Source organism: Microtus oregoni, unplaced genomic scaffold (assembly GCF_018167655.1).
Source record: "Microtus oregoni isolate MIOR12 unplaced genomic scaffold, Mior012 000069F_ref0000032, whole genome shotgun sequence".
NCBI lineage: Eukaryota > Metazoa > Chordata > Mammalia > Rodentia > Cricetidae > Microtus > Microtus oregoni.
This window is the reverse complement of record NW_024543976.1, coordinates 2,824,839-2,850,477: the sequence shown is the minus strand read 5'-3', so window position 1 is coordinate 2,850,477 and position 25,639 is coordinate 2,824,839. Positions and strand designations below refer to the sequence as shown.

Genomic DNA, 25,639 nt, shown 5'->3' with positions numbered 1-25,639 from the left:
TGAGTCACTCATCTGTGAACACAAGGTCAAAACTAAGTGGAGCTGTCAAGGACTCAGGCTAGTGGTTTTGGTAGATTTTCCAGTGACAAGAGATCTTTTGAAAAATCTAGTAAATGTTGCCTGTTCTCAAACAACTAGCGTCATGAAGACAGAATTGGAAGCCAGGTTTATTTCCAGAGCTGCCATTTTCTTTCTTCCATTCACCATTCCCTGTGTTTCCCCACAAGCCCATTCCCCCCCATTCCCCATGTTTCCCCACAAGCCCATCCCCCACAGGCCCATACCCCCCACTCACCAGTCCCTGCACAGAGTGCTGATCTTTCCATCTGTGTGCAGCTCCTGGTTTTTCTGGCACACTTCTGTCCTCTGTTTTCTATGCCATTTGGCCCATTCTTTCATTCTGTTCATGTATGTCACACCTTCAACTCACAGATCTCAGGCGTGGGCGGCCGTTACCGGCTTGTCCCAGCCATGCCTCTATATAGTAAATAATTAAGGCAACGGCACACCCTACACATGCTGTGAATTTTGCTGATAACTCTTACACTGTTCAACTTTTCTAACAACCTGGGTGCTAATTTTGTGTTTATTTCCCAATATTTTATCTTGAGAATTCATGGTGAAGTGAAAAGCTGAAGGAATTATGTAAGGAACATCTGTAAGTACAAGCCAGGTAGCTTTTGGAATTCCTATTTTGTTAGAGTTGCTTTATCATAATTCCATAACCCATCAGTTCATTTTTTAATTATAAAGTTGCTATCCTTCTCCCCTATTTTTATATTCGGGAATTGAATTCAAGACAAGTAGCATGGCTTACCCAAGGTCACATGCAGGAGAGTCTATAGGGTTGGGATTGAACTTGGGTCATCTAACTCTGCAACACACTTTCCTGTCTGCCAAGTAGCTGGATCTCCTCAGAGAAGAAAGAGGGAAAGATGAGCTCAAGGCCAGCAAGGTCAGCTAGTTGATAAGCATCCACACTTTCCACCAGTTTGAACCTTAATAAGCAGCTCACCTTCCAAAGAAGTAGTGTCCCTTACTCCTTCTGCACTGAACAGCTTACCCGGGGACCTTTCATAGAACTCATAGACTCATTTCTTCTCAGCATTTTAAATTCACTATGAAAAAGGCAGGTTGGAAAACTACTACTTTAGATAATTTCAAGAACCTTTTGTTGGTGGTTTTTAACTTGAAATAGTAGTTCTGCAAGACAGATAGGCTGACTCTCCTAGGGACACCTGACATCCAGACATTAGTGGCTTACATGAACAAAACAAGGAACTCAATGTGACAGGATGCGGAGAACCTTGCTTGGGCCACGTTGAAAATGTTTTCTCTTTAGGTACTAGTAGATGCTGAGGGGTTATGGAGTCTTTGAAGAGTTCCGTACGTACTAAGCAAAGTTAAGCTGGGAAAGTTGAGCTTGGGGCTCCCTAAGATGGCATCCTTTCATGGGATGGTTTAGCAGTGAAAGACCTGGGCTTTCGAGTGACTTTTAGTGTAACTTTGGACAGCTCCTGTTTTATATGTCTCAGTTTACAAATCTGTGAAATGAGGATAATTGTAGTTCTGCCTCCTAGTATTGTGTGAAGTCAAAAGGGGATGATGCATAGAAGGATTTGGTCATAGGCCCACTTAAAACAATTCTTTGCTGTGTTAAATGGACTTCTCTAAAAATTTGTTGGTACAGTTTCACTTTCCCTATTTTTTTAAGTCGGGGAGGAGATGCTTTTGGGAGGAGAGTATAGACAGGAGCATTTTAAAGGTGACAATTTATTGGTGACATTTTATCTGTAAAGGGTTTGGATTCTTCTCAAGCATTTCCAGGTAATAATTTGTAAATAACCTTTGCTCATTGAGATTGCATTGGCAAATCTAGTTGGATACGATAATTTGCATATTATATTTGGAATATAGAAATCTGCATAAACTATTCTCTAATCTGGGATACTCAGCAGCAATGGAAGGACAGGGGCGGAAGAGATACATATGCTGCAAAGTCCTTGCTCTTGGTATGCTCAGCAAATCCTGGGATCCAAGACTCTTGGTCATTAGGCTGTAAAGACAGATAAAGGAACACTATTGAGGAGGATTTCAGAAGCGATGCTCACTGGATGGATGTTCCCTATCCTTGTAGCCTTTCCTGAATCACCCCACGAATCATCTGCAGCAGAACAACCAACAGGGTATTTGCTAAACAGAGATTCTCGGGTTTTCTGAATCTGCAATTTTGGGAGAGACTTTTAGGTTCGTTCACACCTGAGAGACACCAACTTCAAAGCTTTAATTTAGGTGTAAAGAAAACTTCGGCTTCAGTTGCTCCCAGGTTAATGTCTCTAAAATCAATGCTGAAAAGACACATTAAACATTCTCACGCTCAGTTTCCTTGTGAGCAAGAGGGACAGTTTCTGTGATCACAGACCAGGACAGGAGGCATAAGTCATCTGGTGAGTTGTTTCCATTTTGGAGGCTCACAGTAGGAAATATTCTCCAACAATAGGCATGCATCTTTCAAGAAAAACAGACTGACATCACAGAACTCACTGGGAACCTCATGTATAGGTATGCACTTCTATATTGGTCTTGTGAGGTTAATATTACCCATGTCCCATTATATGGATGACACCATCAGCGTAGGGAGAGTTAAGTAATTTGTCAAGGTCATTCTGGTGTTTGAGAGGACTGGAACAGATTTCAGTTCTTCGAATTAGGGGTTAGCAAACTCTTTGCCCTTTCTTTGTGTGGACTGCAAGATAAGAACCGCTTTACATTTCAAATTGCTAGGAATATTATCAGGTGGAAATTTTACGAAATTCAAACATCCATGTTGATTTGCTGGAATGTTGCCGTACAATTTTATTTCTAGTTTGTCTGTGGCTGCTTTCACACAACCTGCAGAGTTTGATAGTTAGGGGTGTGACTCTGTGCTCTGAAAAACCTAACATGCCTGCTAAGTGACCCTTTATAGAAGGGTACAATATATTGCCCCCCCTGCTTTACACAACTATGCCCATGTGCCCCAGATTCCAGTCATCTGCATTCTGTCCGTGTGAATCCTGCCAACACTCATACCATCTGGAACATGATCTGTACAGCATTTTCCTTTAGGTTAATTAATTTTCCTTAAATAAATTTATTCTTAAAGAATCAAAGCCATAAATGGAAGTCAAAGCACTTGCAAGAAATAGAAGAGACCATAAAACCCATGCACTGCACACACAGTGTGGCTGAGCTAAGCTAACTAGCAGGGACAGGTCCTGCCTACCTTTCCCCTGTATTCCTGCTGATGCCTTCACTGTTTTCCTGTAGACTGTCCTGACTTCCTGACATACCTGCATGGTTTGTAGAGATCTATCCTCAATCTGCTAGATTCCCTTTGTTCATAGGCATCATAGTTGGCATCTGGGAATCCCTGTGGTCCTCTGTGATCAGCCCTAACCAACAAACTACAGGTGTGGGAGAAATGATGTCCCAGTTACCGCCTACTCTTCAGAGCAAGTCTGAGGCATATGATGTCCTCGTTTCCAAGAGTTTCCCTTAAGGGTTTTGTTTCAGTATCTGAATAACGCATTTCTCATGAGCTGCCTCTCATTTGTCTTCCCCTTTCCTTTCCTTTCCTTTCCTTTCCTTCCCTTCCCTTCCCTTCTCTTTCCTTCCCTTCTTTTCCCTTCCCTTCTCTTCCCTTCCCTTCTCTTCCCTCCCCTCCCCCTCTTCTCCCCTCCTCTTCCTTTCCCTTCCCTTCCCTTCCCTTCTTTCCCTTTCCTTCCCTCCCTTCCTTCCCCTCCCTCCTTTTCCTTTCCTTTCCTTCCTTTCTTTACTCTTCTCTCCCTCCCTTCCTCCTTCCCTTCCTTTTTATTTTTTTTTAAATTTATTTGTTTATTAAGGATTTCTGCCTCCTCCCCGCCACCGCCTCCCATTTCCCTCCCCCTCCCCCGATCAAGTCCCCCTCCCTCATCAGCTCGAGGGTTTTTGATCCTACTTCCCTTCCTTTTTAAATATCATCACTCCTTTACCTGCACTCATACCTTCACTAGCCAGATTAACTAACTATCTGCATTTAGTCTACACAAGATGTGCTTCCAGGGCACCTAACTAAAGCAATGGTGTGCTTCCTGCTAAAGATTAGGGACTGGAAGCTTGTTCTTCTTTATTATAACAATGATTAGTGAATAGCAGGAGGATCCTTTTTAAACTTATTTTTGAGGTTATAATTTAATTACACCATTTATCCATTCCCATTCCTCCGCCAAACCCTCTGATGTGTACGTTCTTGCAAACTCTAGGCCTATTTTTTCACTACACACACACCCTCTGAAACAGCAGGGAGATTTCAAAGATAAATTAGCACATATCTGAGTCCTTCTCATCAACATAAACAACAGTGGTTAGAATAGAAAATGAGGAACTCCAGAGATGGCTTTGTGGTTAAGAGTTTGCTGCTCTTCTAGAGGATCCAAGTTTGATTGCCAGCACTCAGGCACATCAGGTAGCTTACAACTCCAGCTCCAGGGCATCAAACACTCTCTCTGGACTCTGAGGGCACCCGTATTCAGCCTCTATATACCCATGTTCTCTCTGTCTCTCTCTCTGTATCTCTCTGTCTCTGTCTCTGTCTCTGTCTCTCTCTCTCTCTCTCAAATGCACACACACAGGCACGTAATTATAACATAAAAGCTTTGTGAATTGAAAAATGAAAACAGAGCCCATTTCTGCCATAAAGTGTGCTAGCATTTAATGCCGGAGCCAGCTGTTCCCTGTCATCATGTTGGTTCTCAAGGGGTATGAGTACCTTGTTTAGCCAGGGCACCACCTTGGTCCTGAAAGTGAGTCTCTGGAGCAGCAGCAGCAGCAGTATTCGTGAGCATGTTATAAACACAGATTCTCTACTCTCACCCTCCACTCCTCCTCTTCAGTAGAAACCAGAAGGGGCATTTTGCTTTAATATGCCCGCTGGTGATTCTCATGCACGAAAACTACGGCCCTACCATAAACAGCCTCTTACTTTGTTCGGTTCTCATTGCGCTTGGATTTCATTGGAAATTCAAAGTCGTCTCAGTCTTACTTCCTCCCCTCAGATGTGACTGATGGTTTTCTGGCCTCGTTTGGAGCCTCCACTGGTGTGGCCTCTTGCCAAGGCACACAGGTCAATAAGTGGAAAGCTCTGGCGATTTGAATGATCCTCATAATGGCAAGCTTCAAACTGCTCTCGAGTTCTATACATCCCTGCTCTGGGGCCCCAAATTTGGGGCTAATTCCTTCCCCAATGGCAAATTATGGTGCTCATTCAACAGGTGCTTGGTGATCTTGCCACCATCTCTCTTCATAGACTCTGGTCAAAAGGAGACATAGATCAAGTGGTCACAAAATCTATTTTAAGTCTCTCTTAATCTCCTTTCCATCCTGAAAGGCAACGATACATCCTTAATTAGACCCAGTTTGTCTCTGGTAAGCCTTCTGTTGATAGTTGGGAATCCCCACCTTGTAAAAAGCCCGTTTTCTACAAACATTCTAGGTCTGTTCCCTTCAGTTACACTTGAAGTTCCTGCTGCTTCTTCATTTTTCCTATGCCCCATTGCTTTCCCTGCAAGACAGACTGAGTGTGCCTCCTCTGTGGTTGCCACTGCTTAAAATAACAGCTTTTAGCAATGCGGCTAAACTTTCCACTGAGTAATACTTTATTTACCCATGGATGTTTTCCTTAGTTATTTTTGAAAATAAAATTAAAGAGTGTTTTACATTCATTCAGACACACACACACACACACACACACACCAGCATACTAATATGGATTTATACTTAAGGAAGTGTGGTTGTAACTTAGGACTAAGTATCCTAGAAGACTTAGCTCAAGTAGCATTTAAGCTACCGACCCTCGTAGATCCAACTTGTGAAACACAGGTACTTCTTTTCCATTTGTGTTGTAAACAGTTGCATCTGCACACTGAAACATAAACACTTAAACAAAAAAAATAATATGAATTTGGGAAGGAGGTTAGAAAGATTGTGAAAACAATATCCTACAAATTCCAAGTGTTTTCTGGGAAAGAAGTCCAAGTAAATAGCTAAGGAGAACAATTTTTCTTGTTTAGTGAAAACTTCACAATTGTATCTTTAGATGATTCTTATTTTATACCACGGTTTTTACTTTAAAAGAGTTGGGACTAGTGGACATCACAGCCAACATAGAGTTTATGGCTGTTTGGAGGTTGTTGGGGTGGCGCTGGTAGGACCATTTACCCTGTGGCTTAAGGTTGGTGGCAGGCTAGACCATCGAGGCAAAGAGGTCAGCAACACACATTTGAGTGAAGAACTCTTTTTTTGGGGGGAGGGGGTCTCGAGACAGGGTTTCTCTGTAGCTTTGGAGCCTGTCCTGCAACTAGCTCTTGTAGACCAGGCTGGCCTCGAACTCACAGAGATCTGCTTGCCTCTGCCTCCCTAGTGCTGGGATTAAAGGCGTGCGCCACCACTCCCAACTTTATAACAGTTAACTCTTATAAATACATACTCTTATTTTTTAGTTCTATCTACAAGATGGGTAGGCTATGTTTGATATGGTATGTATGTTTCCTTTCATGTTTGGAGTCTGTAATTCTCTGATTTTTTTTTTTTTTTTTTTTGCTCTCACCCTACCCAATAATCTGTGACTTTCCACTTCACATCCGGGGAAACTGAGCCCTTGATAGATTTGATTAAGAGGTGATGGAGGAAGGTCATTGGTTAAATAAAAAGAAACTGCTTGGCCCTCATTGGTTAGAAGATAGGTGGGAGGAGTAAACAGAACAGAACGCTGGGAGGAAGAGGAAGTGAGGTCAGACTCCACAGCTCTCCTCTCGGGAGCAGACGCCTCAGAGAGACACCATGCTCCCAGCTCCCAGGTAGATGCACGCGACGAAGCTCCGACCCAGGATGGACATAGGCTAGAATCTTCCCGGTAAGCGCACCTAGGGGCGCTACACAGATGATTAGAAATGGGCTAAATTAATATGTGAGAATTAGCCTAGAAGAGGCTAGATAGAAATGGGCCAAGCGGTGATTAAATGAATACAGTTTGTGTGTTGTTATTTCGGGCATAAGCTAGCCAGGCAGCCGGGGTGCTGGGGACGCAGCCCCGCCGCCCTTATTACTACAAAGAGGAACAGTGAGTCAGTAGCAGCAGGGTAGGGCTGAGAACACACAGCCCATAACCCCTTTGTCCAGTGCTCGTAGCATGCCAGGCTTGTAGCCTTGATTTAGCTATTAAGATACATAATGTTTTACTTATTCCTGACACTTGTCCAAAACAAAGATATCGAGTATGACCTTTGATGCAGAAATGTAACCCATGTAGCCATATTCTATAAAGAAATGCGGTCCATCTGAGCACAGTTATGCATGGATATCCATCCATGTAACCAAACCCAGGGAAAGCAAACAAGACACAGCCAATCAAGCTGAGGTTATGACTTAGCTGCAGGTGGGCAGGTGTTGGCATCATACCAGACTACATCGATCTTCCATTCCAATCGGTGGGGGTCATTGCAGGTGAGTCCAGTGTGCGTATTTCTTATAACAGAGATGCAACCACATACTTTCTGTTAACCTTTAACCACAGTTGCCTAGCAGTATTTCAGGCCATTCTGAGGTGCACTTACCTTGTGGGTTTTCACACCTTCGGTCATTTAAAAACTTAAAAGCCAGAAAACTGAGCCTCAGATCAACAGTGTGCAGGGCTAGAAAGACGAATTCTTCGTCCCCCTCCCCTCTTACTCTTTCAGGAACAGCATTGTGTGTGGACATGTCCATCAAAGAAAATAAGCCCCAAAGAGTCTGAGTTGTATGTTCCTGTCATTTTCTTTTATGACACATACAGTGTTTGAGTAATTCCCGTGGCTCATCTTGTTGTGGTTCCTGAGAGAATACTGAGACACTCACTGTCCCTCACATGACAGAAAGGGTTGTTAGGCTTTCTCTTCATCCCCCACCTACCTCCCACCAACGTACCAGGCTCATTTTCTGGTAGAAACAATCACCAGGTGTTTATCTGAAAGAGATTCACATGGGGAGCACAGCTCAATTTCTCTTAGATTAAGCGATAGTATATAACATAACTGTCATTAACAACCCCTTAGCTTGCGGTAGGAGGGAAAAGTGAGGATGAATCTCAAAGCGACACAGCTCTGTAGAAGTGATGCAACTTGTATGGCCATATCATACACTCGGGGCTGTTTGTGTTGTTAGTTAGTTAAGTAGTAATTAAAGTTCTGAAGTATGTTAAGCCAGAATTCTAAGGGTAGTGAGTAAAAACACTCATCACACACCCACACCACACACACACACCCCCACCCCCTCCACACAGTGAAATTCTCTGAATAAGAGATACTAATGTGCTCATAGCTCTGACTAAATTTTCTCAGCAAACAGCACAAAATACTACAGCGTGTAATTGATTAGTCAAACTAGAATAGGTGCTGATCACTCATCCTCAGTTTGCCTTGGTGTCCTTCCCCGTTAACAGAATAGATACTGTCTCACTGGTTAGCATAATGGCCACACTTTTAATTTTCAATGAGCAAAATGCAACACTGAACATTGTTATAAACACAAGTGGTTTCCACCTCGCATTATAACATTTTTCAAATGTAAACTCAATTTTATTTAACTTTCAATCATTTTTTTTTTGCTACTCGGATTTCTCTTCTAATCTGCATCTCAGAGCAATATTTATTTATTTTTTGAGTATTATTAAGGATTCTTTGAGTTGTGGCAGAACTCTAACTCAAACTGACTTAAAGCAGTAAACTTTGAAACCAGAAAAAGTAAAACAACACCATTGTGGGGGTGGGCCTAGAGAGCAATAGCTAGGGGAATAGTAGGGTGTCAGGTATCTGAAGGGGGGAATTGGTAAAAATGGGAGATGGGATTAGAGAGGAGGCAGTGAGGTAAATAGAGAAGGAGTCAGGAGGGTAAAATAACAATAAGGGTGTGTAGGAAAGGCCATACAGAATCATATATGAACTATCTACCAAAATTCCTAGTACTTCTAATACATGCAAGTCTATTTGTGTATATATACAGTTTATATATGAGAATTTCCCATCTGGGTTGGAATCTATAACCACCAGTTTGCTAAACCAGCATAATCCCTAACTACACTCTAAATATTTATATCTAAGTATTTATTAATTTAATTTATTCATTATATATCTAAATATTTATTACACAGATAAGTGTAGACCTCATCCATCATAAAGGAAAGTTCTCTTACCAGATGGAGACCTTTACAAAAAACCCATGCTAATCAAGATGCAGCGTTAGGGTGGCCCATTCACATGAATATATCTACAACAAAACTCCTGCACCTAACACTCAGAGTTCATTGAGAAAGAGGGTCCAGAAAGACTCTAAGAGCTAGAGAAACAGGAAGTTTTGTGAGATGACATCCCCTAGGGATGTCAGAGAAATCATACCCATATAGTCTCATCATCACGGCTATGCAAGATAAACCTTGAGTTCTGGAATTTATGGTTTTGTGTTCTGTTCCCAGGTTTGCCATGCATTAGCTGTGTAACTTAGAAAGTAAATTAAACTCTTTGACCTGGAGCTGGAGATAAAGATTCAGAGATGGAAGGAAAAAGAAACAGTGTCTGGCATTCATAACTACATAGTTAATTGCAGCTAATTAAAATGAAATGGATTCACCCACTAAAGCAATTGCTTTTATTTTATGTGTATGACTGCTTGCCTACATACATGTTTATGCACCTTGTGTGTGACTATGCCTGTGGAAGCCAGGAGAGGGCACTGGATCCCCTGAGACTAATATTACAGATAATTGTGAGTTGCCATGTGAGTTCTGGGAACAGAACCTCGGACTCTGGAAGAGCAGCCTGTGCCCTTAACTGCTAAGCATCTCCCCACCCTGACTTTGGCTACATTTTACTTATAATGCTGTACTCAAGGATGTTCCTGTGAAATCCTGCCCGCCCTCCCGCCCCGCCACAGTGAGAAAGTTGCAGACTGCCAAAACTCAATTTCCTCATTTGTACAGTGAGTGAATTACTTAGTTTGACTGACATGTCTGCAGAGAGACTGCAATGTGCTGGGAACCTTTCTAGGCTTTGAGGATTTGAGCGTGGTTAAGATAACAACTTATGCTTTTTCAGAGCAATCCGGACTAGCTGAACATAGCGGACAATGAGGAATACTGAGAATTCAAGAACAATTGCAGTGGGTTTTTGATCCTACTGCATGTACTGGCTTTGTGGGAGCCTAGGCAGTTTGAATGCTCACCTTACGAGACCTGGATAGAGGTGGGCAGTCCTTGGGCTTCCCACAGGTCAGGGAACCCTGATTGCTCTTCGAGCAGATGGGGGGGGGGACTTGATCGGGGGAGGGGGAGGGAAATGGGAAGCGGTTGTGGGGACGAGGCAGAAATCCTTAATAAATAAATAAATTTAATAAAAAAAAAGATAACAACTTATGGAAATTTGCGCTGACATGACAGAAACAGAACACAGATGAGAATGCAGCTGACTAGAAGAAATGCATGTACCAGAAAGTAACCAATACAATGTAGAGGACAGGAATTTTCTGGAAAAGAGGTCTGAGATTTTATACGTTGAAAAAAAGACTTCCTGGGGAAGTGACATTTGAGGTGAGAGAATAATTTTTGTTGAATCCACAAAGAGGAAACCAAAGCAGAGTTCTTGGAAGGGGGGTGTCTACTTTTGATGTTCAAGAGAAATGGCACAGCTGCGAGTGTGTGGGCAATAGGATGGACAAGCTGAGTTTGCAGGGAAGCTCAAGCCAGATCGCATGTGTGTATAGTCAGATTAGCTATGACGACCAGTTTAGATTTCGCTGTGAGTGATTGGAAGCTACTTAGCTTAGTTTCTGTTCTACTGCTGTGAGGAGACACCATAACCAAGACCACTTATACCAGGGAAGGGTTCAACTGGGGCTTTGCTTACAGTTTCAGAGGGTTAGTCCATGAACGTCAATGGTAGCGGCTAGGCAGGCTTGGCACTGAAGCGGTAGCTGAAAGCTCACATCTGATCAATACGTTTCAGGCAGAGAGAAATAAGATAGATGGGGCCTGGTGTGGGCTTTTGAAAACTCAAAGCCCATCCCCAGTAGCACACTTTCTAATAAGGTGACAGCTCTTAACCCTTCCTAAATAGTTCCACTAAGTGCGAACCAAGCAGTCAAACATATGAGTCTATAGTGGTCGTTTAAATCACCACACTACTATAACATATGCATACAAGAAATTGTGAGACTTACATTTTTTTTTTAAGAGACAGGGTTTTCTCTCTGTAACTTTGTAGCCTATGCTGGCACTCGCTCTGTAGAACAGGCTGGCCTTGAACTCATAGAGATCTGCCTGCCTCTACTGCCCAAGTGCTGGGATTAAAGGCATGTGCTACCACCGTCCAACTTGTGACTTATATTTTTAAATTACTGACATGCTAGAGGGGAGAGGAAGTGACAGTGACTGTCAGTAAGGAAACCAAATCAAGAGTGTCGTGGTTTAGGGAGAGAGGCGGAGATTTCAGGTAATGTGATTCTGGTTTTGAGCAAGGGGGGGGGGGGATAGGAAAAGAGGAATGAAGATGATGTTTTCAAGTGGTCAGAATGGATGGTTTGGCTATTGGATGGAGGAAAAGAAATTCCTTGTGAGTAACTGAGTTTAATGGTGGAGTGATGAGTTCAACTGGAAGTGTTTTTTAATCGTCCTGCATGAGATGTCAGGTGGGCAATGAGAATCTGGGAATAGCCCACAATGGAGATCAACTTCGGGTGCCTATAGTGAACCTTACACACACACACACACACACACACACACACACACAAACATACATACCACCTGAACAGATATGATCACTCCAGGAATGGTTTTACAGAAAGGAGGGACCCTGCTACTCAATAGTAAGGGCTTTGAACTTGTATATTTCAAATAAAATATTATTTGGCTTGACTTCAAAATGGAAGGTAATGGTGGGCAGAGAGATGTTGGTTCAGGCTGTGCGTGTATTTGTGCATTTGAGGCCCTAGGATCCTGCAGGTGGGGCCTTCCCTTCACTTGCCACAACCCTAAAAATTCTAGGTCTGTGTTAGACTTAGAAATTCTAATAAATACTAAATACTAAAAGCAAAAGGCCTGCCCTATGTCCTCCCCTCCTCTCACGGTTGACCATTTTCTTCCTGATGCTACCCAAGGCATCTAAAGTCTTAGGTTGAATTTCATGGTTCTCTTATGCAGATAAACAAACCTGGAGATTCAATTAGAAAAGCCACAGATGGAATTACAGACTACCAGAGCTGGAAGCTAACCCAGCCATGCTTTCTTACGATCTCTCCCGTGCTCTGAGACGTTAATGATGATGGTGCCTGGACGGAAAGGGCGATTGCCCAGGGTAACCTGGAGAGGCAGCTGGGCTCTGTCCCTTGCATCCTCTAGTTGAACGTGTGGTGGAACAAATAGGAAGCAAACCTTAAAGGTTCTTTCTCATAGGAGGTTAACAGAACTAACTTGGTTATGCGAGAGTTGTGTAGGGGCTTCTGAAAGCCTCCATCCAAGGATCTCCCAGTAATCAGAAATTTAACTTTCTTTACGTGGATGCTAGGATTACTTAGCCTAGAAACGACAAGTGAGCCTTGGAGTCCTGAATATCTAGACTCAAGATTCCTGGACTGGGGTTAGGGAGATGCTCAGTCACTAAAACATTTGCTACAGTAGCATGAGGACCTGAGTTCAGATCCCTGGCACCCACGTAAAAGCCAGTTTGGTCTGGGGCAAGGCAGAGATGGGGATCCCGGATGTTTTCTTGCTAGCCAGTCTAGCCGAACTGGTGAACTTCGGGTTCAGGGACAGAATCTAAAAATCCAAGTTTCAGAGTGATAGAGGAGGCTGCATACCGTCGAACCCTGGCCTCTACATGCATGCACACATACATGAATGTGAGCCTGCACTAACACACACAGATGACAGACAGACGACAGACATAGAGAGTCTGATTCCTGGACTCCCTAGAAAGTATATTTGCCTGTGCATGCACACATTTTCTGTTTCTGGCCAGAAAGTTAGTATTTGCTGGATTATCAAATACCCAACTTTTGCTGTTTATAAAAAGTAACAAACCTGAAAGACCTCTTAGGTAAAAAAAATACCTGACCATTTTAGACCACATACTGTTTAAATTATAGCAGCGCAGTTACCTATTTTCACTCGTTAGTGTATTAAGACAGATCATAGAAATAAGCTATGTTTCTGTGAAGAACGAAGCAAAACAAGTAAGTGGATTAGTACAGAGTGAAGAGAAGTAACCTGTATGCTTTCATCCCAGGAGATCAGTGGAACAGAATCTTTCTGTAGCATTCAGCAAAAGTGCCTCATGCCCCCCCCCCCACCTCAGTGTGCTGGTAGTTCTTTGATATAGCACTGGTTATTAAATCATTCTACAAAATGAAAATCCCAGTCAATAGAAAGCAATACTTGCTTGGCATTTTCTTCCTGTAATGAAGACCTTTATTTTTCCACGTTGCCTTCCTGCCTAACGTCTTATTTTCCTTGCAGGATCCTGTGGGCACTGACATCCAGCACACTCATGCCCATTTCCTGTAATGGACAAACTTGATGCAAATGTGAGGTATGCTACATTTCTGAGTTTATTGTGTGCTGACTGTGGGATTGTGTGCTAGGCAGCCTCTGCAAATCTGTTGTGGTGGTGGAATTGCAAAGCCAAAATGGATATTCTCAGCTGTTTTGTGAATAAACCATGAGTACGGTATACTGTTTGATTATTAGTGCTTTGTTACTATACGCTTAAATGATGAAAACCTAGCTGTTAATGTTTGAATCAGTAGACACCAGTTAAAGGTACATAATCATTTTTGCAATAAGAAAAATGGTGCATTTAAGCAGAAGCAATGCTCTAAAGATGGTCTATCTGTAGCTAAATTTTAGATGTCAATTCAAGTAGCTTTGTCTTGCATGACTTGGTTGGCCTACTTCCATTTTCAGCCCAGGGCATCAGATGGTGGTTATCTGATACCAGTTGTAGTGTTCTGTGTGGAGTTATGTTAACCTAAATGGTTTTGCTGGTGTTGTTCTTGTAATTTTCTGTAAGCCTTGGGGGATAGGATGTTCTTCCTAGAGGTGTATTATGATTTATTTGGCGTTACCAAACAGTGCGAAGAAAGTTGCACTTAAGGCCGCTTACGCGGTCTGCTGTTACAGCACTCGAGGGTGAAGATTACCCACGGGGATAATCTTGAGAGTTGGAAGGCATCCTAATGTCACATCCCAGGAAACAATACTTTTTCTCTTTCATATGAGACCAATGGGGAAGTATGTTCCAGGTGTCAACCAGGGGTCTGTCTTCTGGTTTGCTGTGGCAGAAACTCTGACAGCTGGCTTGACAGGACCTCTGGCTTTCTCTGACTTGAGTGCACTATCTGCCAAAGTTGCCCCGTCATTCCATGAGGGAATTCCTGAAGGGCAGAGAGGGTGTCTCACAATAGAGCAGAGCATCCCTGGCACCTGCTGAGTATTGACTAAAGAGCCTTGATGAGCCAGTCAGTCATCAGTGTAGAATACATATTTCAAATAGCCTTGTGTTCCAGTCCACCTAGATAGAAAAAGGGATAATTTAGCAACACTGTATTTACGCTCTCAGTAGAAAATATGGTGGACTTTGTTATTTACCCAATAGTAGGTAGTTTGATGTCGTTCTAAGACTCCATGTGGAGTTTTAAACCTACTGGCGTGTGTTTTACTTTCCTCTCAAAGCTTGTGAGTTTATTTATGCAGGGAAAACATAGTAGGATACAGAGGACATCGGTTTTCAGTTGTTAACCAAAATTCAGAGTGGGCAGTAGTGATAGTACAACATTACAAAACAGCTTTAAGTTCTCAACGTTGGATCAAATGGGGTCAGTTGGTTAAAACACACCACTGGGGGTGATAATTAAGACACCGTGATCTCTTATGTTGCTAGCTTTTAGACATTTATTTATAGCAGCATTAGCTGTGGATGGCAAAATATGATTCTATTAAGTGAACATTAGCTGTTCTCCTGGGCTATTGTGAAACAATGGTGTGGGATTCAAGATGATCTCACACCCCAGAATGTTGTCTGTGGACTGTTCTCTCAGTCCGTTTTCTAACCGGATCCGATCAACATATGTTCGTCCTTACCCACTCCCCCTCTACCCACAATATTAGTAACAGGCAAATGTCATGGACTTTCTATTCATTTCCTGCTCAGTACAGCCTCTGAGTGTCCATAAAAAAAGGACATTTTGGCTCACACTTGCCAAATTGTGATACATACGTCATTAGTAATTTACAATGAACTTAGGTGATCTTTATTTATTACAGAGAGTAAAATGAATTTCCTTTTATATAAATATATTTAAATTTGAAAGTGAGTTTCTGTAAAGAAAATTATTATTAATAAATTAACGTAAATAATCACAATGGTTCAGTATAAATGATGATATTCTAGAATGTTCTAGGTGTCACTAGATAGAGTAAATTTTACCCCTTTCCAATTGCTGCCTTCAAATGGAAAACAAATACATAATGAGGTGAGTGCTGAAAGTTCTAGGTTCTGGCCCAAGACAGGAATTCTTTTACTTGTTCTGACAGAGGAAAACCAGTGACGGGGAGAGAAAGATAGAACCAAAAGAACATCTGTGCTCAGATGGGAAGTGGCTTAACAACCGATGGTCTTGCAGCTATAACAGACATTGAGATTAGATATACATATTAGTGGATATGTATACCCTCACTGATCTCTCTCTCTCTGTCTCTGTCTCTCTGTCTCTGTCTCTGTCTCTGTCTCTCTCTCTCTCTCTCTTTCTCTCTCTCTCACACACACACACACACACACACTTCACAGTGGTATGTGTATTGAAGTCTCCTAGGACTCAATCTTTTAACAACATTAACTTGCAGAAAATTGGGTGTGGAATGTTTGTATTGTTGGATGTATGAGATCATTGCGAGCTATAATGTTGATTTGTGTCACTCCATCTAATACTTGAACAATTCTAGGAGCTACATATCATTATTATCATATACATCATTATTATCTACTTTACAGTGTATATCAATTAACAAATAAAGGTTATTTATGCTTGGGGTCATTAAATACTGTTTTCTTTTATCCTATAATGGTTTGGTCAAGAAGTTTATGGTGTGTGTGTGTGTGTGTGTGTGTGTGTGTGTGTGTGTGTAAGCTAAAGAGAGATCTGCGGTTACATTTCTGTCTGGGTAAATATGGAAATATAGTTTGGAAAAGTGAATGAACACCCCAAAGAATCAGAGAGGGGTGACATCGCAAACATCTTGGGAGAAATTTCAGAAATAATTCTCACATTCATGGATGGTTAAGATTGAGGAACCTAATCTAATCAACTCTCACAAAACATGAAGGGATGGAGAACTCTTTGGTTGAATTTAGAGCTAAATACAAAGTCTTCCAGTTTGTCAAACCACATTGACTGCTTCAGCTTTTGTTCATTTGCTCGAACTGAATTTGCTTTTATGGCTTCGTCTTTGCAATTATCTATCTGCCAGAGTTCTCGGCTAGCAGCTTCGGGTACTAACCCTGGTAAACATAATCAGAGCTAATTTGGGACCAGCTATCATGAAGTTTAAAAAGTTAAGGCCACAATGTTAGAGGGCCATGTTTTAAAATGGGCAAAGACATGAGGAATGTGGAAGAAGCCCTATAGTGAGATAAGCAGTGAGCCACGTTCTTTGTGCATTATAAGAAGAATAAGAAGATAAACACTAGATCTTGATTGTGGAGGCATGAACTGCAGTGCAGATGCTTTCTCCTGAAGGCTCTCCAATAAGAGCAGGGTTGTAGAGTGGCCTGAGTCACGATGAAGCACCGCAGTGACTCAGGACTGGAGAGCAAGTTCTGACCTTTTCTTCCTTTCATAACTAGTGTCTCACAAGTTTCACGGTCATCTTGCAGCTTTTTCTAAACAATTTGATACGGAATTCAAGGAGTTTGGGCCCCTGTGTCTCTTTTTAGGGCTTTGGGGTAGACAGCTGTCTTCTTTTCTGAGGAGGGTTGGAGGAAAAGGAAGCAGTATATCTAATTTACAGCAGCTGTTCTTCCTAGCTCTCCTTAGAGTTAGGAAGGGTAACTCACTGGTTCTCCCTTCTCTGCAAGACTGGGAAGACATTCAATGTGTCTCTAAAGAATTGCTGTTTCACTTCAGAGACAGCATGAACTCAACGTTTGTATAACTGCATATGCTTCCACTGATACCTATCATCGACTCAGGTGTGACCCCTGAAAGCAAACCAGGTCTCCATTCTTTCTTCCTGTTGCATGTTACAGGTAAAAGGTGTCTGCTTTCCATGACTTTATTCTCTGAATGCTTAGTTCTAGAAAGCACAGGATTCAGGGAAGCATTGTGTAGATAGAAGAAAGCTTTGGTGTGTCTTGAAGCAATGACCCCAGGCGTTGAGTAAAAGTAGTCTTCTTTTCTACTTAGCTTTCTTGTATTGGCAGCTTCTTGCCATCCTGAATTTACCTCTTTACCTGCTGGGATCTCTGAACTTCTCTCTTTACTGCCTCTGCAGTCTCCGGAGCGTCTTCCTTCTTCAATAAGAGCATCCTCATCTGGGATTCTGTTTCTTCTCTTCAAAATGCTTCTGTGTTTTCTTATTAATGTTTCCTATTAGCAAGCAACAAAGCATCTTATGCAGTGAAAAATCATAAATGGTGGCAATCTCCTTCTTATGCTAGGGTTCTAAAACACTGAGAGCCAAGCCTACAATTGGTAAAAGCAAGGGTGCGTAGGTGTTGGGGCTCTCATGTGCATTCATTTTTTTCCTCCCAACTCCTTTTGGTCTCTTTGGCTTCATTTGCTTTCATGATAGCACACCTGCATCGTCGTAGGCTGATTAAAACAGAGAGACAAAGCCCAAAAGTTGTATATTCCAAACACAAAAACAGTGTCTTGCTTCATACAGCATATGACATTAATTAAAAACCATAACAAAGATAAGTGGTTGGGTTTGGAATTAACCAACCAGTTGCCGTAATGTCGTGGTGTGCTTAGTTACAGTTTGTTACTTCAAGACATTGCATTAGGTATCAGTGTGACTACAAAATGTATTGAAATTATCCAGTTTTATAAATGAAGAAAGGGTAACAATTGTGTCAATAGAAAGGTTGGTTTGGGGTCTGATTATTAGTGGTGATGACAATACATATCTTAAGCTTGACAAACGTCTGGGGATGAAGTTAGAATTTTTAATGCTAACTGTTTCAAAGTCTTGAAGCAATTCACAGATGTAAATTGTCCTCCCCAGGGACTGAGCAATATGTAATGGAATCAATTTAGAACTAGGGTTAATTCGTGTTTGTAACCTGGCAATTGGAGCTGGGAACAGGTGCAATGTTAAGGCAGGGAAATGTTGTACAAGAAATTTCTCCTCAGGCTCTGAAACTGTGACATTCATTAGCATATAAGGAGAAACTGAGTGGGTATGGTTTCAAAGGCGTTGTTTTTATATTGCTGTAGATGGGAATAATACTCAGCTTTACAGCCCACCTGACAAAGGGGTGAGTTTTCCATTAATTCTTTTGATTAGATGAGGGACACAGTGAATTTGAGTTGAAACTCACCCTGTATTGAATATCTCTGTGCTTAATAGGGGCCCAGGGAACCTGAAGCAAAGCATGCATCACAGATTACCAGCAGGGCAGCAAGGGGTGTGTGCATTTCCTTACTGTGGATTTCAGCTAACATACCTCCTCCGTAGACAGAGGGCTTTCCAGAGTTCCACAGTGCTTCTGCTCCTCACCCAGTAGATCACTGCAGCAGCTGGGGTCACGTGGCTTATGGAAACAATCCACATGTGGGTTTGGGTCTCACCTTTCCCCGTGACTGGATGCATGGCCCTGAATAGGTTTATTTAGTCTCTAAGCCTTCAGTTTGCAGCTTTTGTCAAAGTTAAAGAACCTGCACATTTCTTGCATCTTGGACACGGACTACTTGGAATAAATGGTGTGAGTTTTGTCCAGGGTCACCATCGAGATCATGAAAAGTGGGTGTTTGTAACTCCTGGGACTGATAATTTCTTGATTGCTTAAATTCACTTTCTACTTAACTGATTGACCTTACTAATAATTTGTTGACATTTTTGAATATTTGCCTCTGATTACATTTATTATCTGGTATGGAAACTAAGGCTTCCAAAGAGGACAGAAAATCTTCAAGATTGTAATAATTACTGATTTATTGGGAACGAAAGCACTGGACGTTGGTACACTATCCAGCACCCCTTCTACTTTATTGTGAGGTACACAAGAACCTGGGCACATTCTTGTCCAGGAATTAGAGAACCTAGGATGAAATCCCATGTACTTTTGATTCCTGGTCTTATACCGAATTCAATATGGCCATCTCTCATTTATATGTAATCAATATAATGGTATATATATTTTTAAGAATGGGATTTTATACATCAGAGGCTAAATCATTTTGAATGTGATCCAATACAGATTTGTTTTATGCCAAGATCTTTCTAGAGAACCACATGTTGTAGAAGGATCACATATAAACAATTCTAAGAATAAAGTTGTCGGCCCCATTAAAAAAAAGAAAAAAGAATGGAGCTTTCATTCAGGAACTTAATTACAAGTTGTCTACAAATGTTGTCACCCAGCACCATGGGTCTCCTGCAGGTGCCGTCACCCAGCGCCATGGGTCTCCTGCAGGTGCCGTCACCCAGCGCCATGGGTCTCCTGCAGGTGCCGTCACCCAGCGCCATGGGTCTCCTGCAGGTGCCGTCACCCAGCGCCATGGGTCTCCTGCAGGTGCCGTCACCCAGCGCCATGGGTCTCCTGCAGGTGCCGTCACCCAGCGCCATGGGTCTCCTGCAGGTGTCGTCACCCAGCGCCATGGGTCTCCTGCAGGTGTCGTCACCCAGCGCCATGGGTCTCCTGCAGTTGCCGTCACCCAGCGCCATGGGTCTCCTGCAGGTGCCGTCACCCAGCGCCATGGGTCTCCTGCAGGTGCCGTCACCCAGCACCATGGGTCTAGAAGTGCTGCTGATGTACCAGTTCTTGCTTCTGAAAGCATTTTTTTTTTCTGCAGAAAACATTTTCTGATACAGGAGAAAAATATATTTTTCACACCATCTCGTCTCCCATTTTTAAACTTCTTATTTAGAAAACAGAACCACAAATCCACAGACAAGGAAATTTTGACAAATACAGTTTTCGATACTCTAGCTCTCTCTGGATGAGATAAGGGCATGAAAGAATAGGCATAGCTCCTCATCATGTGACCTGGGTTCCTTCTGGACTGTGCAGCTGCAGAGTTTGAGGTTGACTGGGATGATAGTAACATCGCCATCTATAGCTGTCTCTTTGACCGTAGAAAGTCTCTGTCCCCACTTATTTTGTGACTTGTGGTAGGAAACTGGATTTTTCCTAACAGGTGGCACTTGGAAGTATCTTGAATTTTGTCTGATTTGCCAGCTGAGTTCTTGTAGCCTCCTGTGCTTTGTGTCTCACCAAGGCAAGCTTTGCCTGTAGCCGATGAATGGCCAGTTGCCTTCTGCCTATAAGAGTGTACCTTGACTCAGACAGAGCAAAAATTATTTTAAATATTCTATATGTGTACTGTATTTTCACTTCCTCCCTTCCTTCTCCTTCCTCTAGCCTCCCCCCATGTTTTCAAACTCCATCTCAAATTTATGACTTCTTTTCTTTAATTGTCATTGATATATATGTATATAAATAAATTAATGAATAAATAAATATATTCTACTGAGTTCATTTAGTGTTCTTCATATATATATATATATATATATATATATATATATAATTTTTTTTTTGAGACAGGGTTTCTCCATAGCTTTTTTGGTTCTGGTTTGGCATTATGTTTATATTCTATACTTTTAGTCAATTTGAGAGGATTGTCTTGAAAAGATACACATAATTTTCCAACCTGCAAATGCGATGCTTTGCACAGTGCTGAATAAAGAACAAGAAGAACGTGTAAAAAAATATGTATATATTTTTAAGGCTGACCCAAGTAACCAAGTGAGGGCTTATCCCTCGGGAAGGCCCATTTTACCTTTCTCAACAGTTATTAATTGCCTATGGCTCTGCATCTAGGAGTGGGACCTTGTGAGATTTTCTCCATCCATGTTGCCATGTCAACAGGCAACCATGTTGTTGGAAAATTTCATGGGTGCAGCTTTCCTGTCACATGTAAAAGACAGTGTCTCAGCAGACATCCTGGTCCTCTTCTCTTAAAATATTTTCACCTCCTCTCCTGTGATGTTTCCCAAGCCCTAGGCATGGGGCTTGTGTTGTAGACAAGAAAAATCCACATTCCTTCAAATCACTACTCACAGTCATCCTCCTGCCTGCCTTTCATGCCACCTACAGAACTGGCTGCTAGTCTCTTGATGTCCTGTTGTCCCTTTGTGGGTTCTTCTGGAGTCCTGCTAGCTCTTGTCAATCTTTAATTGAAATCTCGTATTCTAGTAGCATGCATATAGATAGTTTCTTATGGCCTTACATAAATCAATAACTTGGGGAGGTAGAGGTAATGACTAATTTTGCCAAAAAATGTATCTAAATTATCCTCACTTCCCACCCAGTAAAACTCACCTCGGTACTTAATAGGATTACAGTGTGGTCTGTATTGAAGGGTCATCTGTATTACAGACAGGTTAGGTTATTTTTTTCTTTTTCCTTCTTTGTAAGAATGTGATGTGAGATTCAAGAAACATAAAACTTAAAGTATTGCACTGTGTCTCAAAAAGTGTCATTGTTCAATGCTGTTATAACTTTGTACATAATAGGCATAGATGCATATTTATTATATGACAATAAAATATGAAAGAATAATGAAAATAAAATGCTAACTAAACTTATTTAGTCATTGCATACTGTCCACATTACCAAACTGTGATGTGTTATAATTAAAATAAAGATTTAACCTTACACACATGCACACACATGTACAAACACACAAACACGTCCATATATGCGAAGCACATAATTGATGCTCAGAATTATTTGAATTATTAGGGTTCTACTTATGTCTAATAGCCCCTTGCAGTTCCACAAAAGAACACCAAAGAAATAAAAAGGGTTTCAGAAGAGTGAGGGACTCTTTCTGATATCTCAGTTTACACACACACACACACACACACACACACACACACACACGTATATATAGTGATTTACCCAAGACTAAAATACAAGTCTTTGTTGCCCAAAGCACTGCTTATTTCAAATTATCTCTCTCCAACTGTTCAAAGACAAACTATTTCCTAATGTGTGTATAAATTTAGATTAAAATGTTATATAACCACAACTAAATCTGAAAAAAGGGTCCCAGAGAATAACATTAAAATATAAAATGGTCTATCCTCGATGCTTTGAGCATTTGATAAGAACAGCTTGCCATGATGTAGTCATTCTGTGAAACAGGTGACTTGCATAAGCTCACTTCTGAAAATACTGGACGGTCTTTATTAATAGGTTGCAGTATTATACATGAATCAGCTGAGTCCAAAAGGGATCTTTATTTTTACCAAAGTCACATCTCTGAAAGTTAGAGGACAACTTGTAGAAGTCAATTGCTTCGTTAACCACATGGGTTCCAGAGATTGATCTCACTCCAGTCTATAGAGTCTTACAGTTGGTTCTGTAGAAGTTATGTTGCTGGGAAGGTCTACCATTTGACATTTTAGTCTTGATTCCAAAACCAAAGGTTTAGCAGATATGGTTTGGTTATGGGTTTTTACAAAGTGACTAAAACCCTCGGTGGGGGGCAGGAGAGACAGTTTTCCCAAGTGGCTGTGCTTCCTTCTTACTTGAAAGAAACTGAACTGTTCTGTTACCTAAGGCACTACACAGCATATCGGTGGCCAGAGGGTCTGTGATCTGCTGGTCTGGCCCCATGGTCTTTTGACTTGAGCACTTAATTTGGGAAAACACTAGTTAGAATTATCTCTAAAGAGGCAGGCGGATCTCTGTGAGTTCGAGACCAGCCTGGTCTACAGAGCTAGTTCCAGGACAGGCTCCAAAGCCACAGAGAAACCCTGTCTCAAAAAATCCAAAAAAAAAAAAAAAAAAAGAATTATCTCTAAAGTTACAGATCTATATTATGACATATGCTTTCACCTTGATATTTAATTTATTGTCCTTTAGCAAATGGGATTTGTTCAATTTAAGATATTTTTTTCAAGTAAGGAATCAGAACAGGTTTCTGAATAAACACCTGGTAAGTAATTACCATTTTATCAGCCAGCATTTGAGCCAAGTTCTATTCGCATTTCTAAAGAACTGAAGGAATAACCTTTCCCTCTCTCATCTGCTCACCCTCTTGCTCCCCCAGCGTACAATGGCTTTATCTACTTCAGTGCTGGTGAAAACTTATACAACTACTCATCTCTGATTGCTCAGTGCTAGAGTAATAGATACAGGTGCATACTTATTGTAAGCATCCTAAACTCTCGCTGTGAGAAGCGAGACTCACATTTTCCAGTCTCTTTGTCTCGAGTGCCACGATTGCTCATTTTTATAATAACTTCCAGGAAATGTGTGTAAAGAGATGTATAAAGTTATAGTGATTTTTGTTGCATGTATTTATTTATTTATTTGTATATGTGTGTGTGTGTTGTGTGTGCAGTTACAAGGCCACACGTGGAGGTCAGAGGACAACTTGGGGGTCCTCTTACATAGCTCTAAGTGAGGGTACAGTGAAACTACCTATCCAGATCACTCCATGGGTAGAAAGAAAGGTTTACTGAGGACCAAACTGCCAAGGCAACTTATTTCCCCTCTCCGCAGTGACCTGGGAGAAGGAAGAACACAATGGGGAGAAAAGCAAGCAGAGTTTATGTCAGCACAAAGAACTGGTACAGTCTGTTTGGATTGCTGGAGCACTAGGGAGCTAGTTGTCCCTGCCCAGGATAGTTGACCTTTGGGGCAGATTTAGGGAGATTCCTGGTGAATGGACATTACCTTAAGAGATTTGCTTTATAATGAACTGAATGACATAGGAATTGATTCCTAAAAGGACCAATGATTGTTCTGACTCCTGGAAGAAGAAGGTGGCTTCTTAGGTTCTGAGAGCAAGGAGACTGTCCTTTTATGGAGCCATTTCCTTTCTGAGGTTTCAGGGCTTGCTCTTGCTCTAACTTACAAAGCTTCTGGATGTTTTGTATAATTAGGGAGTATATAAACATTAGGATCCTGACCCTTCTGATAGCTGCTAGCCTTTGATGAATACTTATGGGTGCAAACCACCTACAGCAAGTCTATAGGTGATATCAGAATTATGGAAATTCTTCTACTTTCTATACTCGTTGATGGTGAGAATCCAATTTAGTTCTTTGCAGAGTAAATAATTTCTTCATGGCCTGTGAAGACTATCATGTAAAAAATGCCCAAATATTTGAAAAATAAATAGTACAGTGAGTTCCTGTGAGTTTTAAACAAGCTATGGCAGCTAAGAGCTCAAGCCAACTTAATACTTTAGTACAGAGCATCTCTTTCCCAAAGGGAATGTTTGGATAGTTTGCTCTGAGACTGAACTAAAATTTATCATTGCAGTATTGACAGAAGTTTTGCAAAACAATAAAGTCACCCTAGGGATCTTGAGAATCAGAAGTGTGGCTGATTACTGTTTATAACCTTAAGCATATTGCCTTCCTATTCTTATTTCATTTTATCTTGTGTTTTCGTCTGTTTGCTTGCTTTTGAGACAGGACTTACCACTGCAGCACAGGCTAGCCTCAGAGTGGTAGCAGTCTTTCCGCTTCAGCCACTTTGGCACAAGACATATTTCTTTCTGTGTTGCTATTGTAGATGGGTTCCATCACTTAGTTTGAGAAAGAAGAACAACAGCTAGTCAGTTCTCCTTAACTGAAAGGTTTTATAGGTTGGATAGTCAGCCTGAAGCCATAGAAACAGCTTCTTATCCTAAGCACATAGGTGTGAATAAAAGTAGAAAAAAACACAAAGGTTAATCCTCTTAAGAAAAAAGAAAACCTTTTAAGAAGCTCTATTTATTTGCATGTTTCTAGGGCAGATCATTTGGTACTGGATAACCAATCTGTATTCCCCTTCCTGGGGAAGATTATGTCTACCCCTCTGTGTTCCTTAGTTGTCTGTAGCTTTTTGTCTAGGATTGAAGCCTTGTAGGCGCTCCCCTACACACATCAACATTTCTATTGCTGTCATCCTTGTTCAGGTCCTGTTTAGGCTGAAATATCGGTAAGACTTCAAGAGTGTAGGCTCTGATATTTCTAGGAGACACAATCTCATAGTAAACTTTCTATTACTTGTGCTGGTACATCTTCCTATCCCCTCTTTTGCAATAATCCCCAAACACACACACACACACACACACACACACACACACACACACACACAAATTGAAAAAATGGCCATGAATTTGAAAGAGAGTGAGGTGAGGGGGTGGGTACCTGGAAGGGTTTAGAGGGAGGGGAAGGGAGGGAGAAATGTAATTATATTATCTCATGAAAACACAGAAGCATTTAAGAAAAAGACTCTTACTTTAACTGTTGCAGGGGCACTGATGATGCTAACTAAGTAAAAGTAGGGAAGTTAAAAGTTATTGAAAATACCTC

General features: G+C 41.5%; 1 protein-coding gene across 4 annotated transcripts in view; it reads left to right on the top strand.

Annotated features, from left to right (window-relative positions):
• The window catches only part of LOC121440579 (5-hydroxytryptamine receptor 4), a 166,195-nt gene that overhangs the window by 5,732 nt on the left and 134,824 nt on the right, over positions 1-25,639 (top strand). For all 4 annotated transcript variants that reach the window (XM_041641331.1, XM_041641332.1, XM_041641333.1 and 1 more), the window contains exon 2: positions 13,556-13,628. In XM_041641331.1, the coding sequence (XP_041497265.1) occupies positions 13,603-13,628 (26 nt within the window). In that variant the 5' untranslated portion in view covers positions 13,556-13,602. The remainder of the gene's footprint in view (positions 1-13,555; positions 13,629-25,639) is intronic.